Below are 18,336 nucleotides of genomic sequence, written 5' to 3'. Positions count from 1 at the left end.
AAGCGAAGTGCAGGCTCCTTTGTCGGGTTTTTGTCCTTGCCCTCCACTTTCAGTCGTGTCTGTTTGTCCGAGCCTCAGAGTGGAGTCGATGCACTGTGACCCGGCTTGTTTGCCATGCATTAGGAGGAGTCTCTGAGGGTTGGTTTTTTTTTTGGGGGGGAAAGGATTGCAGGGAGGTATTATCAGGCTCTCATGTGGTTTGCTTGACCAAAAAAAAAAAAAAATGTGTTTTATCTAGCCCAGTCTGCAGAGAGCCAGATCATCAGGGTGGAGTCGTACTGTGACTAACAGGCTCTTTTATGGAGGCTTTCCCAACAGCACACAGAACCCCCCCTCCTCCATCCTCCCTCACTGTAAAAGATTCAGGTTAATCCTCTGCCTTTTTTTTTTTTTTTTCATTTGGTGTAAAATGCAGCTGCTTAAATTGCCTGGTTTATGTTCAAAAGAGGGATGAGTACAGTTTACAGTACAGTCTCTAAGTATTTAGTTATTTTTGCACATTGACGCTTACATTATAGCCTTCTGTATAATGATTTTGTGGTCAAAGTACTGACTTTCAGCTTAACTATGAAGTTGTTTACATCCATATGGGCTGAACTGTGTTGGAATCACAGCCTTGTCATTGTCCCACATGCTTTAACAACCGGGTAAACCTTATCTAAGGGCGTTGTAACTTGTCCACCGCCATTAACTCAATATGGGTTCTCACTCCCCTAATAGTGGCATCTTCTTTTGAGGTGCTCAACCCACTGGGAAATTGCATTAAAACAATTCAGCAGCAGCATGTCTTTACGAAAGACGGGATCCAGGTTACTGGGGATCATCCATGCCAATTTGTTTTGGTGTTTACACCTGTAAGGGGTGGACACGGCCTAATTTGTTAGTATTTATGTATTGATTTTAACTCCCTTAAACATAAACTGAAAATCACACCTGTAACCTCACAGCCACGGATTGATTTCAGTGTACGGCAGTACACGGAGCAAAACTGTGTTACATGCACACTGTGCACAGGTGGGTCCCAAATGCATCTTAGGACTTTATTGACTTGTGAACCCTGAAAACAAAGCTGTGTCTACTTCTGCAGAGGCCAAGACGAAAGGTATTCAGGAATTCACAAGATTTAAGGTTGGATGAAATTCATCTGCAGCGAAAAAATATGCCAAAAACAATACAAAATGTTTTTCTGCTTCCCTATGACTTCTAAACATCTCACAACCAGTGCACTAGATAATTAAAGGGACGATGATGAAAAATGTTACACAAAATGATGTTAATTTTTTTCCAAATTGTCTTTAATCTTTTTTTATTTAATGAGAAATACTGATACCGTCTCCCCTCAGGCCTCTGAAAATTCGTCAAATGAAACAATCGCAGGCAGAGAAATGACTCTTTAATGAAACTGCTCTCATTCTGGCCATTAGATTCAACTAAATTGTTATTGTAGAGTAATAGTACAGAGAACAAAATGCAGTTTAGCATCTAACCAGTAATGCAAAAGTATTAGTATATGTGTATGTATGTATAACTATATACATATGTTGTCTATGTCACAGTGTTGATGCCAGCAGCAGGGGAGCACTAGCATCGAACACCCTCGGCAGTTCAGTTCCTAGTGGACATCATTAGTCAAGTTCACGAGACATCGAACACCTAGTTAAGAAACCTGATGATAAAACTCTTAATTGGAAGGAAACTTAATTTGACCAGAACAAGGGTCTTTGAAACTATCCGTCTTAATGTGTGTGTGTGCAGAGGTTGCTCCTTTCCTTTATCTGCACATCAACCAATTAAGACCTTCACAAATGGTCGATTCCAGCAAGTCCGCAGCTACTGCTCACATGTCTGGAATAATTTGCCCTTCAACTACAATCGGCTCTCGCCAGAGGTAACAATCAACTGGGCCCAGTCTCGCCAACTCTGGTAGCTACTTACACATCCAAATTATCTCTCTTGTTAGGGCTTATTCTTTTTCATAATCCACTAAGATGGTCCAAAAGGGTAATTACTCTTTCCATCTTTCCATAGTATAAGAAGTTCCCACTGACCCCCAAAAAATTAAAGATAAAAAAAAAAGGTTTCTTATCTGTGGTTTAGAGTCCTAAGAGGAATGATAGCTTTATCATCGCTGATGTAAAGTACTGTTAACTCTGAGATTTGGATAAAGACGCCTGAAATATCTAACAACAGTCTTTTCAGCTGCTAGTGTTGTGTGGTTCTTCACTCACGATGGGGGGGAAATGACGAACTAACCTATAAGAATCAAACATGCTTTTATTTTGTTACAATAGAAGCTATAATACAGGCAACACGGCCCATTCATAAAAACTGACACTAACAAACATGGAATGTTATTTACACTAATTACAATTGTACCAATAACAGGTGTAGTATAATGGAGCCTTATATACGTAGTTCTGGCAAATGTAGGTGTTGGATTAAAAAAAACTGGTAAATTGATAACGTATAGGAGAAATATTGGTTCACAAAACAATCTCACCTCAGGGTCAATTTGGTAGCTATTCTGGAGCTTTAGATCATATCACATGATCTTCATCAGCAGATGGAATTTGCTCAGTTGTCATTGAATTTGATGTGTTCAAATGAGTTTTGAGGTTCAACGGTTGACAAAACTATCCAACTTAAAGGTCCGATTATTTCCTCTGGAACTTTTGATCATAGTTTAGAAAGTTAAAGAATTAACGTTACATTTTTAAGCCAAAGTGGATAAGTAAGTCAAAGTTAAAGTGGTCAGAAGAATTTGAATTTAAACTTCTACAACAGCTACAATCCTCTGATAAAGGACATGTGATATGATTGAAAGCTCCAGAACAGCTATTAAATGAACCTTGAAGTGAGACTGGTTTGTCCAAGATCAAGAAGGAACTTTGAACCCTGAAATTAGAAGAAACACGATAAAGAAATAGTGAAAATGTATTATTATATTAAAGTTTGTATTCAAGCATTGCAGTTTCCTTAATGCATTATATTAGGTATAATGTACTGTATTTAGGCTGCAGTGTACAAAGCCTACTTCAGATGGGTGACTCATTAAAGGAAAATCACTGAATATATGAGTGGAGAAACAAAGCCGACACGGATGCCTCTCCTCACAGGGCAGGATGGGTCATTGAAACGGTTTAATGGGTATTTCAATTATGTGAATAATTTGGCCTTCACAGTGCCCAGATCTCAAACAACAACATGAAACAACTTCACATCTATTGGAGATTTTCAAGCAACATGTTGGACGTTATCATGAAACTAGGAATATTGAATGCAAGAGTTCAACAGAATGGGAACATCTATGCCAAGATTGTGACTCTGGTAGTGTATTGTAGGCTTATTAAGAAACTCTTGGGTTTTCCATTAATTTGCCATCTCCTTGTTTAGATTTGCTTTGAATATGTAAGCCTCTGCTCTGCGACATAAAGAGTAAATTCAGACTCATATTTGAGAGGGTTTAAAATAAGTGTTTTTGCATTAATACCTTGCAAATTAAAAAGAGAAAAATGTGGTACGGCTAACAAGACTCTCGCCTAAAATAAACTCGTGGCTGGAAAATTGGCTGGATAGATAAAGGCAGATAAGATTGCTAAAGTGTAAAGCCTTATTTTCAACCCCGGAGACGGTTTAATCCGTGTAAAACTACGCTCATTACCTCGGTGGAAAAAGAGGAGATTTGCTTAATTAAGTTGTTAAGGAACCAGCAAACCCTGCAGCTGTCTGAGACCACAGCAAATTTCATTTGCGAGAAAGACTGTGATCGACTGACAGTGTGTGTGTATGTGTGTAAATGAGCCTGTATTTGGGCGAAGAATGAAAATACAATACTCATCAGTCATTCTTTACTTTTAATTACGGTTTCTGTTTTGTTGCAAATTGCTGAACTTAATGTGAAGCGCAAAGTGATGAGCAGATACCCCAAGATTCAAATTAAACACAGCCTCTTATATCATGTGTAAGCAGACGTACAATACCTAATATGAACATATATTCATCATAAAAGACTCAATAAAATGTCTGTATTGTCAGTCTTGGACTTCCAAAACACATTTTGTGTAGTTTTGATATTCTTGGCTACAAGTTATGAAAGTGTGCCATGTTCATATATTGACATATTGTTGTTTTTTTTTTAAATGTTAGGATGCTTTGACAGACAATTTGGTTGTTTATCAGCTGAAGCCAAAAAACCCCCAAAGAAGTCACAGATAATACATGAGCTTCACACTGAATCAAATTGTTAAACCATTTCCCACATTTGGACCATTGTTCAGTTAAACACAGACGTTAGATGGAAGTTGAATTATATATATTCTTGTTCATCATTCATCATATAGCTCAGGTTTGCTGTGAGGTTTATTTATTTCTATCCTTAGTATTTTCCATTTAATTTGCTTTCATTCTGTACCAAAAAGAATCACTTCCGGTTGCCATCTTTCTTTGTTTTCTGTTTTTTTTAACCGGAGACCTGCAGGTGGACGGTCTGAGGCAGATACAAGCTCATGAAAGATTGTCTGTATTAAGTTGACCGAATTACTTTCCAACAGTCCTTCCCAATGCACCATTAAAGGATGAATTTGTTTTCAAAATGATGAAGAGGAGGATTAAAACATAACGTGTCGGCGGCACCAACCGGAAGCAGGACTGTGAGTTACACAATGGCAACAGGTGAGATCATTAACGTTAATTAAAGGCAATTGACGGTAATATTTCGACCCCTATGAAGACGAAGTCAACGTTTAACCCAGTGAACATATTTTAATCGCAAGAATACCATCTTTATAAAGTTCTGTACGGCTAAGAGAGCTAGCTAACTAGATATTGTGCTACCTAAGTTACTAAGCTAATTATCTATTTATTTATCTAACTAACGTTATACATTCATCATTCTGATAACTAACATAGGCTAGCTAACGTGTAACGTTAGTTTAAGGTGTGCTGTGTTGTGAAGATGAATTAATTGGTGACAAAACATGTATATTATACACATACAAGAACAGTTACATTTTCAACAACAATTTTCAGGAATATACACATAAGTAGACGTTCAGCTAAAAACAAAGCTTAACAAAGATAGTTAAAATAAACAGGTACAGTGTTTATGTAAAAAGCCACAATGAATAACGACATAAGATGTGTATATATATATGTAAATAGTAAAACTATTTGTGTAAAAGTACAGTAGTGCAAGGGTGCTGGAATAAATGCTGAGTCGTTAATGTAATGCTTTATTTAAATGGGGTAGGTGGTTATGTACAGTTATTCGTATGTATTTGAGTGTTATTCATCTTAACTCTAATCCTACAAACTCGCCTATAAATGCTACATTTTGTTTATATATGTTACTGATACTGTTTCTTTTTTCCCTTCTATGTTTGCTGTTAGTGTTTTGGACAAAAACCTCCTGCTTAGTTACAATCCTCTAATTTAAAGGATCCTTATCAAACATATCCAGCATTGTTCAGTTATTTTTCTCTCTTGAATGTGATGTTCTGTGTCTGAATTACTTTCCTATGTGTGACCACACTTATTCACATGTTGTTTTCTTATCTTATTTTTGTCTTCATCCTTCCCTTCAACCTCCTTTACTCCTCCATCTCTGCTTCTGCTTCACTTCCCATGACATAACCCCCCCCGCCCCCGACCAGGCAACCACCGCCGTTTCCCCCTCTACTAGCTGTCTCTCCGACAGCCTCCCGCTTTCCATCCATCCATCCATCTCTCCGTCTGTGGTGACGAACGAGATGTGGAAATATGAAAGACTGAGAGACAAATGAGAAGAGGGAAGGTGGTGGTGTTGGAGGAAGAAGGAAACATTCAATCAGAGAGAGAGAGAGAGAGCAAAAAGGAGGAGAGTCTTCTCTCTCCCCCCTCCTCCCCCTCCCCCCTGGACCCTCTCTCTCGCTCTCTCCTCTCAGTGCGAGCATGTGTGTGTTGGTGTGTGCGCCTCCCGTCTCTCCCGGCTCCGCTGTTGTGTTCGCCGCCGCCACAGATGAGCTGGGAAGAGAAGGGAACGCGGATGTATCTGGCCAGAGGAAACCGGGAGGAGTTTGGATCGGCATGCAAGACTAACCAGCGGCTCTGATCATCAACGGCTCGCCCTCTCTCTCTCTCTCTCTCTCTCTCTTTCTCTGTCCCTCTCTCTCTCTCTCTCTCTTTCTCACAAACACACACACACGTGCACTCTCAGACTCACACACACTCGCGCCGGCTGGATGTCTTCGCGCTAGGCTGAACGAGAGAGGTGCTTAGGCTTGTCATTAGTTTGGGTGCACGGAAGAATCCTGAGAATCCTGGACGTGTGTGTGTGTGTTTGTCAATTTGAGTGCACACTCGTGCATGAGTAACAGTGTGTGTGTGTGTGTTTTTGAATGGAGATGAGTCGGGATGTTAAATACACAGAGGCGGCTTTGATTGGCTTGCGGCTTAAGTGACTCTCACCTCTAGCCCGGGGTGTCACAGAGGACTTACCTCTGGGAATTTTTGTCAATGGAATCGAGCAGTCACAGAGGGCGATGGGGGGGGGGTGGAGGCACTTTGGGATTTGGGTCGAGTGTGTGTGTGTGTGTGTGTGTGTGTGTGTGTGTGTGTGTGTGTGTGTGTGTGTGTGTGTTGGGGGTGTAATAGGAGCCACAGGCAGGCTGGCAGCCACAGTAACTCTGAGCTCAAGGGAGTGATTGAGAGTCGAGGTGGAAAGGAGAGGGATGCCCCGAAGGGAGCATCTTTCTCCTCCGTCTCTGACACTCCGTAGTAGTTATTTGGCTTGTGGAGATCATGTCCTCCATATGTATACTTCCTCTGCTTTGACAGTTCTTTAAAGTTATTTTCTGTTTTATCATGTTTTCTGTAAGAGTTGTCGCAGGGCTCTGATTTGCCTCTTCGTCTTTTACTCTTTGATGCCTGTATTTTCTGTCTCTCTTCCTCTCTCTAGCTCCTCTCTTGCTTCATCAATATGCTCAATATGGTTATGGAGTGTACATTTGAGTCTTTTTTTTTTATTGGTGTTCCCTCTCTGTGTGTGTGTGTGTGTGTGTGTGTGTGTGCGCGCAGGTGTCAGTGCACCAGGGGCTCCCCGGCTGAGGGGCTGGAGGGCTGATGATGGATCTGAAGGAGAACTGTGGCAGTCAGGGGAGCCACGAGAGCTCCATCCTGCACCCCACCTCCTGGCAGGCCTTCGCTCACGCCAGCACGCTGCACGGCCTGCGCTTCATCTTCCCGTACGGTCAGCCCAGCTTGCGCCGCTTGCTCTGGGCCGCGGCTCTGCTGGCCTGCCTGGGACTGTTGGTCCTGGAGAGCGCCGAGCGCCTGGCCTACTTCCTTTCCTACCCGCACGTGACCAGCATGGACGCCGTGGTGTCGTGCAGCCTGGTCTTCCCCGCCGTGACCATTTGCAACCTCAACGATTACCGCTTCAGCCGGCTCACGCGCAATGACCTGTACCACGCCGGGGAGCTGCTGGGCCTGCTGGACGTGCACCTGGCGATCCCCCAGCCGCACCTGGCCGAGCCCGACGTGCTGGCGTTTCTGGAGGAGAGAGCCAACTTCACCGCCTACAGGCCCAAGGCGTTCAGCATGAAGGAGTTCATCGAGAGGGTCGGCCACGACCTCAAAGAGATGATGCTCTACTGCCGTTACCAAGGCCAGGAATGCAGCCACAGCGACTTCAAACCCGTGAGTCCACACATTTTAAATGTCAGCTCTGCTGGGGTTAGAGCCTTTTTACAACATCCCAGCCCTCAGAGGGCTCTGCTTGTGAGGTGTTGAGTCTTGCAAGTTTCCAGAGATGGATGAATTTTTTTTTTCTTTTGCCAGCAAAATGACTTGATGTATGCTGATAGCTGCTCTTTCCCTCCCACGCTGCTATGCTGGGTTTTTCCTGCTGGGTTTTTCTCCCTCAGACTCAGGTCGACTCTCAAGCTTTGTTCTGCAAAGACGTTTTCTGCTGTTGCCGTTGTTGTTGTCCTCATCCTTTGCATAATAGCATTGTGCTTACTGGCATACACAGATCTGCAACAGGTCGTCAGCATTTTTGTCACTGAAGGAGAGTAATTGGTTTGTCTCGGGCCATAGTGAATAGTAAATTCTCTCAAAGCTGTTCCTCTATTTCTCCAGCCAAGAAGTTAAAGGATGTTTGTGTACTTGCTGGTAATTGTCTGGTAATACAGGAGAGACATGCAGCCAAAGTGTGCCATTATTCGGTTGGTTGCTGTTGGTGTTAATTTCTCCCTAGAATTTTGCTTATTTACTGGTTCTGTGTCAATACTGTGCTTGTAAAACCTGATGACTTACAACCAGAGAGAGATGTTATGTTATGATATTATGTTGGTGAAAGTGATCTTAAGGCCTATATGTTGACGCAAATACTTTTTTGGCAGATCAAAGCGAGCAATTTCTGGCAAATTAAAACCGCATTGTTGTGAACACCCACTTGTTGCACACTGACACTTCCTCAGACTAGTGGTCTTTTCTCAGTTGCATTCCTTATACAGATTGTAAGTTTGGAACTTGGAGCACTAGTATCTGATCAGTACTCGGTGTTGAATGGAGGTATCGGAATTGACTCTTCGTTAAGTCCCGCCCCTCGTGGACTGGCCAATCACAGCGTAGCATCGGCCAGCTCCTACCGGGTTTAATATTCTTCTCTGCTTTTAATGCTCTCATGCTATCATTTCAGATTTTCAGGCTGTTTTTTGGGGATTTTGAGAAAGTTCTGGTTAAACGTTTTGTAATAGTTGTACTGATAATAGAGAGATGCATTTCTAAAACGTTACGTTTCTACGTAAAACCTGTGGAGCTAACATTAGCAGAGTACATTAGCACATCATTAACTAGCGTTAACACTTCTGTTCTCACTACAGATGGCAGCTTGGAGAGAGCACATTCACCAGACAGACAGTAGCCAAAAGTTTATTTTTGGGAGTTAATGTTGATTAGCAGCAGCTGATAAAATCAGCCGCCAGTGATGTTTGGTAAAAGCAATGGTCACCGCCAACTAATGCTGCATTTGAATGCAACAAATTCACCCAATGAAGGCAACATTTGGATGAGAAGAAGAAAACGTTACCTGAATGCTCGTACGGTGCTCTGTGCTAATAAGCGTGGGAAGACAGAAAAGATTTAATAAAAGATGTCAGATACAGACTGCAATAGAGATTAGTTTCGATTATTCTACTAGTTCATTTTTTTCGATTAATTGATTGATCGCTTGATCTTGATTTGACTGCAAAGCAGTGAGGGGAAACCAATGACTTCCTGGTACAGTAGAAAAATACGTTAAAATCTGCAGTCAGCTTTTGGTTTCCTTCAGTTCCTTCGTTCTATGGAGTTCTAGCATACTGTATGTATCATGGGACGGCCTCCCGTCATGGGCAGCTGCCTAACTAGCAGGCCGACTGTCTATTTAAAGCTCGTACACAGAGCGCAGCTGATACAAATCTGTATTAACGAGATGTTCTGTCTGTTTTGTCGGGCCTCAAAACTGACCAGCGGAGCATGCACAGCCACGGAGCCGCCTCTGGGATCCGATCTGCTTTGATGAGGTCTTCATTTTGTGGAGAGCGGACACTGTTGTCGTCAGCAGGGCAGAGCAGCAGCGTTATAGCACCTCAGCTGTGTATAATCAGAGACATTAAAGCTTTACTTGTGGATTGATGTCTACAAGGTTGATTGGAAAAACAACAACAGGGGAATCGCATGTTTTTTAGTTGTGCTTTCGGACGGATGCTTCGCCTGGAGTTTTGATCCATATTGCAGCGAGCCTGCAGCAAAGCTACAAGTCCGCCAGGAGAACATTTTCATGATTTAATTCAGTTGAATCATTCGGGAGTGAATACAATGCTAGCTTGGCTCTGTCACCGCCTCGCCACGCAGCCCAGCGAGCCTCTATCTGACCGCCCTCAGTAACCGTCTTGCATGTTGTGTGATGCGCCTTTGACCTCGAGCCGGGTTCACAGATAATCATGTTGACAGAGCGGCTACTAGGAGGCACCGTCATCCTCTTTGCCCTCTGCCTGTTGCTGCTGCCGAGCTCCTCCTGACTTCTCCTCGCTCCCTCTCTCCTCTCTCTGTCACCGCAGAGACACACCTTCATGTCTCCGCCGCCTTCTGAGAGGAGAGATGAAACAAAAGAGGCCACCAAAAATAGAAGAAAACCACATGCATCAATGCACACAGACGCATGCGTTCAGACAAACACAGACATCATCAAAATACACGCATACATGAATGAGTACACACACACACACACACACACACACACACACACACACACACACACACACACACACACACACACACACACACACACACACACACACACACACACACACACACACGGAGGGACAACATTACCGTGACACTCCAGGGACCCGAGTCAGCGTTTGATTGACATTGTGATGAATGACCGTAGGGAGGATTGTGGGACGTGGGAGTCAGTGTGATGTGACTGATGGAAGTGGAGCAGAGTGCTGCACAAAAGGGAAGCGCACTCTGCCACACTTTTCCACCTATATGCATGTATTATGTGCGGCCGTTGGATAGTTTGTAGCGGGGGTTTTTTCAAACGTGCAGACTGCTTATGGCTGCCAAAAAGGAGAGCGTAACTCGAGCAGCATGCAGCATCCTTCTGGTGATCTGTACAAAAGCCTGCCCAGTCTGCCCTGTGTTTCTTTCAATATGGATGCTTAGTGCTCAGAGTGCAGCTCTGACCCAGTTAGTACAGTGCAGCCCAAGAGTCCACCTGTTTAAACTGTAGTTTTATTTCTTTAATTCATTTCTATTTTATGGTGTTTTATTCTTTCTTTCGGGTGCTGTATTTCTTTTGTGTAGCACTTTGTGACATTCTCTTGAAAGGTGCTTTTTAAATTAGTAAGTTAGTTACTTACTAACTAGTAAGGCGTGACCGTGTATCAGTGAGACATTTTTACAAACACGCTGAAGGGAAAAAAATCCAGAAAATCATATTTGATTTTATTGTTTTCTGTCGCTTCAATCATATCATGATGTTATTCAATTATCATTTGTACCAAATTAATGATCCTGAAAAAGAACGACTTACAAGCTGAGTTATGGATGCCTAGAGTCTAAATTGCACGACAGAAATCGCAATTATACGTTTAAGGTATTTACAATATTTACATGTTCAGCTGTGGAATGACCAGCTCAGTACATAACTTGATCACACATTTGAGAATTGAGAAATACAAAAAAGAAATAGTTTTTGCAAGTTTAGCATGAAGAAATGTCACATTTTTGCCTTAGTGTGTTTACATTATTGCAATCAGTTGATATAACTTATTCAAATATAAAAACTCTATAGTCCTACACACTTTTGATTCACACCCTTATCATCATCTATTAGCTGAATGGATCATGACAGGATGTCATGATCTGGGTGCCTTATCACTTACGCTAAATATTTTAAACCCCATTATGATTTCCATTTGTTTCACATCACCCGGCTTTAAGAAGGTGTGATGTTGTCGGAGCAAGTCGATCACGTATACGTGATTTAGGAGACTTCACCGTGCCCGTGTTTCATTTGTCGTGTATTACTAAAACCAAGATGAAATGCTGATTGATCACACTGACAAGACACATCAGTGTCTGCCAGAGTGAATCAGCTCAGTGTGTCTGACTTGCACCCACTGCATGCTACAGTTATACATATATATATATATCACACTCTCAGCCTTAATGTGAAGCACGATAGCAGCAAGACCCTGAGCTCTGTATTACACAGACACTAATTAGCCACTCGTCTATTCCTCTGACCAGAGCCTTGTTGAAACAGCACCGCAGATATAATGGTGCTGGCTGTTTGCAGCAACAGTAATTAGCCATTAAACAGAACCTGTGGCCTGAGCACTCCACTGTCTGATCATTGCAAGGCTTCACTCTCCTCTCTCTAGCCAGCAGAGCGGAACAAGACTACTGTCACTCACCCCGTCGTGGGAGGATGGTTTGCTTTCTAATCCGTCCTCCCCCTCCTCCTCCGACCGCTACTACTGCATTTCTATCACTTTCAGATTCCATTTTCTCAACATTTGAAAACCCAATGCATCACATTAGGTTTTAGTGGATGTACTGTATTAATCACTAATGTGGCATTACCATGGCATTTTACATTCCCGCCAGGCGCCGTGTCTGAGTCTCTCTTTTAAAGGGCATGGAAAGCACCGCTGCCACCCACGAGCACGCCTCTCTAAAGCGCCCGGAGAGGCAGCAGCAACCTGTGCTGCTTAACCAGCTCGGAAGAGAAGCTGGAGTGCAGCCACAGACGGAGAGCGCAGTGTTGGATGGTGCTTATGTGATAGACACTGCAGCTGTCTGCAGTGGTGGATAGAGCTGGGCTGATGTTGTAGTGAGGCTTAAATGAGCAGCAATTTCTACCCTGAAGGGTTTTCCTCACCCTCGCAACAACTGATTCTGATTTGGGGCAGTACTGGAGATTATTGGCTTAGTGATTTAATGAAATTATTAATTTGGTTGGCATGTTGCAACAGAGTAATGCATTTGTTTTTTTTCTGTCCAACAGAAGAAAAACGAAAAATGATTCCATTCATTCCAGAGCTTTATGCGCTTCAGTGAAGTGCTTCATGAGAAAGATGCACAAATGTCAAACAGTCTTGCAGGCTTGACTCCTGTGTGTGCTAACGGTGTACACACAATGCAGAAATAAAGCTTTCTCTTTTGCCCTGACCTGAGCTTTACATGAAGTGTAAGGAGGGACTAAGAGGCAAAAGCACTAGCAAATCAATACAGAGCTCCTCTTCCTCTTCGTCAAACTAAGACAGTATGAATGTAGCAGTCAACATGATGGCCTTGTGGTAATGGCTCCTGTGTTGTATCGACACACGAAACATGTTCAATCTCAGAGGATTTGAATGACCTTAAACACACAGCATGTTACGACGTGAATGTTTACCTTTTTATATATATTGTGTAAGATCATGAATTTTTGATGGCCATAGAAGTACTTTGAATAAATAACGAAGGGAAAACATCTGACCTGACAGAATACCAACTTATGGTTCTCTGAACACGTATTGTTCGGTTGGAGTCACCTGTTCTTTCTTTCAAACATGACCATTATAACAGAGACAAAAGAGTACGGCAGTGTGTGTTTCACAGCTAAATAGCTTTAGGATGGCCTATAATCTAGTACGTCAGATAGTATTAATGGAAAGAGAAGTGTTAGTATGGATCTGTTGTAGCAGGAGAAACTATACACGTCATTTAGACCGTTTCTGTATGCTCGGCATGAACACAATGTCAAGTTCAAATGCAGTTCGACCAGGAGCCACACTTTAGAGGTGTGGTTCACTCTCAAAGTGCAGCAGAAGTGGACATAAAACAACCCTTTTTGCTGGAATGTGTAAAATAATTTTGTGTGCTCATTTCACCGTGCCGTTAACGGAGTTCAGTGGGATTGAACTGTGGTTTGGAAATGAGTAAATGGACTTTATATAGTCACTTCGAATCAATCAATAATTGCTCATCCTGTAGTTCAGCTTTAGACGTCCCTAATATATATATTGTTAGATAATTATGTTTCAGTTTCTGGCCTAGTTATTCACCCAGTGGTCTTTTAAGCAGGACATAAAATGAGAGGTCTCTGGCAGAGACAGAGAGCTGTGTCAGTGGGTGAGGAGACGTCGGGACATGAAGTCATGGTTTGATGTTGCATTCACACCTGCAAAGAGAGAAGAGGAAGCTGGAAGAGGGTGGCCCATTACCTCAGCAGCCCGTCTGTAGACCTACTTCATCATGGCCACAGGAGGAGGAGATGCAAGAGTGTGTGTGTGTGTGTGTGTCTGCGTGTGCATTAATGTGCTAGTGGGTATATTTTCACGTGTGTGTCGGGTTGTGTTGTAACGTGCTGTCACATGTAGTCAGTGTGTGTGTGGCTGTGTGTGGCTGTGTGTGGCATCAGTAGTTAACTTCCAGACACGCCGCGTCTTACATGGTAATGATGATTTTATACTTTATTGATCTGCTTAGGAAATCCTCTTTTTATTTACTTCCCTCTTCAGACAGTAAGGTCAGCATCCGGGGGCAGAATGAAAAACACTGACTTAATATAAGCTGACTTGAAGTATTGTTACATTTAAAAATATAACCAACAATAGTTTTCCTGGTTTCAACTAAGCACTTATTTTTCTAAATTGATTCTGCTGAATTAAGTTGTGAAGAAAAGTCCGAATGAACGGCTAAAGCAAGTCACAGCCACTTGATGTTTTGGTGAGGAATTCACAGTGTTTTTGGTTGCAGTCAGAGCATATTGATGGGGTGTTGTAACAGGTTCTGGCGTTACACTTCTACAGAGTATGAGAGCTTTTTGGCTCCGTCAGGATCCTCGATAAGCTGCCTAAACAGAAGAGTTTACTCAACATCTATTTGCTCAAACCTGAACGGCTGGTGTTGAGGAAAAAACAAACAGTCCCACGACCACCTTAAACAGACTGACGGACTCTTTCAGACTCTTTCTCTCTTTAATCTCTGAAAGCTGCCCAGGAGAGTCACCTGTGCTCTGGGCCTCATGGGTCTGTTTGCTGAAGCAAAGAGATTTAGGGGGCTTTGATTGAAAGTGACCTCTGTTTAAATGGATACCTTCATATGTTGAGTTGGAGTGTCTTTATTTTTAATCCTCTCTAAGCACATTTGGCACACATGGGAGTGTTGGTAAGGACTTGTTGACACAGTTTCGAGGTTGCTTTTCTGCAATGCTCTCTTGTTGGAAAAATACAGAGAATATCTGAAGAGGTTGCTATAATTTGCATTACTGATATACAGTATATTTATTTTCTTTTACCTCGCAATTGGACTTTTCAGTCTCCTGAGATACCAGACTCATCTTTAAATGTCAAGCTACGTCTTGAACAGCTCCACCTGCCAGCACCGTCGCCCTCCCTGTCTCCAGGTACGACAGCTGGAGAGACTCTCACATCGGTGTCAGGACGATGTGCGCTCTTTTTGTCAAAGTGATGCTTGTGTGCAGGACAGCATGATTTGAAATCACAGACATTGGCCCCACGAGGCCAAAGTCGGATTGATTTTCTGTCCCGGCTATTTGAGTTTGACCGGAGGACTTTCTCTTTATTGTATGTTAGGCCGTCATTGTAGGATAAGAAAAGACTAAAGGCACGATAAATGTGTTTCAACAGTCAGCTGAGTTCATCACATGCAGTTTTCTTACACCTTGTTGATTGATTATGACTTAAAAAAATAATCACAAATCCTCATGATTGCTAATGCTTCTCTGTGTGATGGTTCTGTATTGGGTCTCTGTTTCATAGCACATTTGCTTTAACAACTTAAAGTTATAAAATGATAATACGTCAGTGTTGTGTTGTTTTTAAAGGACAAATACACGATCAACACAATTATTTTGTCTCACTCACGGCACAACTTTGTTTGCTCCGAGGCTAGATGCTAATAACATTAGCTAGCTCAACCCCTTATCAAACAAAGATGGTTGAATATTAATAATGATTCATTCATGACATCAGTGTGTGGATCAAGCCCTCGTCGTGTGAGCAGCATCATTTAGTTTTACATCAGATAATGAACGCTATGGGAGTCATAACTAACCTCAAACGTTAGCTTAAAAAACAATATATTGACATACCCTGCTCAGAGTTAAGGTTAAGAGGAAAAGTAGTATTTCTATCACTCCAAAGCATGTGTGAGTGTGAATGTAGCGCTAATGCCTCAGGTTTGAAACACAACCGGTCTGTGTTCCTGTGCTGTCCGAAAAATCTGTTTTTCACTCTGCCTTTTTAATCTGCTCCCGAAACCGGATGTTTACTGCTGTTTAGAAAAACAATACATTTTGTTGTTCAGTGATTTAGCAATGTGACCGCTGCACTGTGGAGGAAATAAAGCAAAGCTTGCATGAACAACAGTCTGCTTAATGTTTGTGTAATCACAAACAGCTGAATGAATGGAGCTTACACCCCAGACCTCCAGGTGAACAGTCTGCATTAAACCACAGACCAGCTACATAAACCTTGTTACCATGGGGACACCAGAGACAAACAACCCAAAAAACACAAGTCGACGGCATACGCAGTGCACAGCATGTCCCCATTTCCTCACTTAGTTTTGGTTGCCTGATGAAATGCTCTTCTTCATGGCAAGAAACACAACATCCTTGGATAACAGACTGATTTCAGATGGTGTTTGATATGCTGTCTGGCATAAATCTGAACTTCTAACCTTCCTTTATAATAGGGCCAGCATGCGCTTCTGTGGATTCACCACACTTATCCTTTGAGAGCTCATTGGAGTGAATATTTTATCAAGCCTAATCCTTTCTTAGAACTCTAAGAGTGTCTTTTTCCAAGGGTGAAACTTCCATTTGATAGAAAACATCCTTCAGTAAATCAGTAACCTAGAAACACCTGCCGAAGTGCAAACAAATGTGTCTCACTTTAAACAGTCTTTTCCTTCTTTCTGCCTCTAGCTGTCTAATAATATCTTGCTCAGTTTGTTTGTCGTTACTTTGCCTCCTCAGCATTCACACTCAGTTCTGTTTTGGCAGTTGCCACCTCGCTCTCCCTCCCCGTTCATTATTTAACGAGCGGTTGCTCGGATGTCCACGGATCTGGATCCAAACTCCCGTTCCTGAGATCCGGCGTGCAGCACCGTAGGGCGACTAGTGCCATTAGTAACTGCCTCCATCTTCGGACTCGTCGTTAATGTGCAGCGACAGCAGGCGAGCAGCAGAGGCAGTGTTTGATCTGGTATCTACATGGACGTTTGCTCAGTGTGAGAGGGCGGGCTGAGCTCAGTGTGGACCTGTGCGTTGATGTTACAGCGGGCTGGAAGAAGAGCGTTGCACCCAAAGGGGTGGCGTCTCACGCCTGGCTCACATGATAAGGGCAGGATGAGAGGAGCAGATGGAGAGCCGTTGAAAGTCTGTGTGGTTGTTTGTGTGACACAGTGAGTGAGTGTGTGGAAGTTCTGTTGGCAATATAAGCACCGAGTAGTAGTCAGTGACGTGAAGGAAGGATGCTTCGGTTAGAGAACATTAACAATGAGCCTTTTAATTTACCAGAGTCCAAGGTGACTCCTCCTCCTCCTCCTCCTCCTCCTCCTCCTCCTCCTCCTCCTCCTCCTCCTCCTCCTCCTCCTCCTCCTCCTCCTCCTAAAGGAAATAATTGTATACATGAACACAACACATTTATATCAAAGGTTATTGGTATTGGAATTCTAATTAAAACATATCTGCTTCCTGTTGAGACGGCGGCTTTGAGCAAATTACAAATTATAATTTGGACTGATCAAGAGGTTTGGGTGAATATTACGACCATCACTTCTGGACCTGTCCAGCAATCATAAGCTGCTCTCTGCCCTTTTATTTTCTGCAGCGAGATGGTCTGTGGTATCTGAGTTAATGCTTCGAATATCAGAAAGCTCACTCCGCACATCAATTACGCCTCAAGGCTAAAGTTACATGAGGTCTCAGATGTTAAAAAAGACTCTTGGTGCACAGCGGAAGCTCATTAAGCTTCACAAGGCAAAGTCACAAGGGTACTGATAAAAACAAGAGGAAACGGTAATTAAGGTACATGATGAACTGACTCTGGCAACCTTCTGTAATTCACATCTGTCCTGTCTCAAGGTCCCATTCACAGAAGATGTTGGGCTAATGATGTCACAGTGCCAACACGTCCATTATGTTTTGCAGCCGAGTGCACTTTGTCCTTTTTCTTTTATTTTTGGAGAGGGAAGAAATATATTTGTTTATGCGTTTACATGATAACCTTATTTTTTTTCTCTTTTTTTTTCTCATCTATTTTCAAAAATGATATGAAGGGGAGATTTTTTTCCATTTATTTTTCATGACACAACGGTCATTGCATCAGACCACTGCATCCCAAAATAAATGAGTTTGAAGGGAGCACGACGATGCCTTCGCATATACTCACTGCTGTCATGATAAATGGAAAGTCTGCCGTGACACGCTTCAGTTACCACCAACTCTATGAATAATAATAATAATAATAATAATAATTTCATTTTAACTAAGTGTGGCTTTTAGCGCTGTTCTTTGTGAATCGGACTGCATTTACTAGGAGGCTCATTTGCATAGAAAGGGTACACTTGTTGCAGCAATTGTATGAACATTACCTCATTTATATATATATTCAAATAGCTAAATACATGCTATTTGCTTAGCAGCATATTTAGGGCTGCATTTCACCTTTTGCGGGTGCTCTGAGAATTTATTTTTATCTTATTTGTGCAGGTTTAGTGGCCTCAAACGTCACCAAATACTTTTGAGAGTCTTATGAGTTCAGTGAGTGTTCGGAGGAGCAGAACTATAAA

At 42.4% G+C, this 18,336-nt stretch overlaps 1 protein-coding gene across 1 annotated transcript in view; it reads left to right on the top strand.

Moving 5' to 3' along the window:
- Window positions 1-7,101: 7,101 nt before the first annotated feature.
- Window positions 7,102-18,336, top strand: part of asic2 (acid-sensing (proton-gated) ion channel 2) — a gene marked incomplete at its 5' end in the record, with an annotated part of 271,122 nt that continues 259,887 nt past the window's right edge. Inside the window, one exon of the mRNA XM_079178043.1 lies at window positions 7,102-7,674. Within this exon, the coding sequence (XP_079034169.1) occupies window positions 7,102-7,674 (573 nt within the window). The remainder of the gene's footprint in view (window positions 7,675-18,336) is intronic.

The sequence above is a fragment of the Pholis gunnellus genome, assembly GCF_910591455.1.
Source record: "Pholis gunnellus genome assembly, chromosome: 17".
NCBI classification, from domain to species: Eukaryota; Metazoa; Chordata; class Actinopteri; order Perciformes; family Pholidae; genus Pholis; species Pholis gunnellus.
This window is presented reverse-complemented; position numbering and strand designations above follow the sequence as displayed.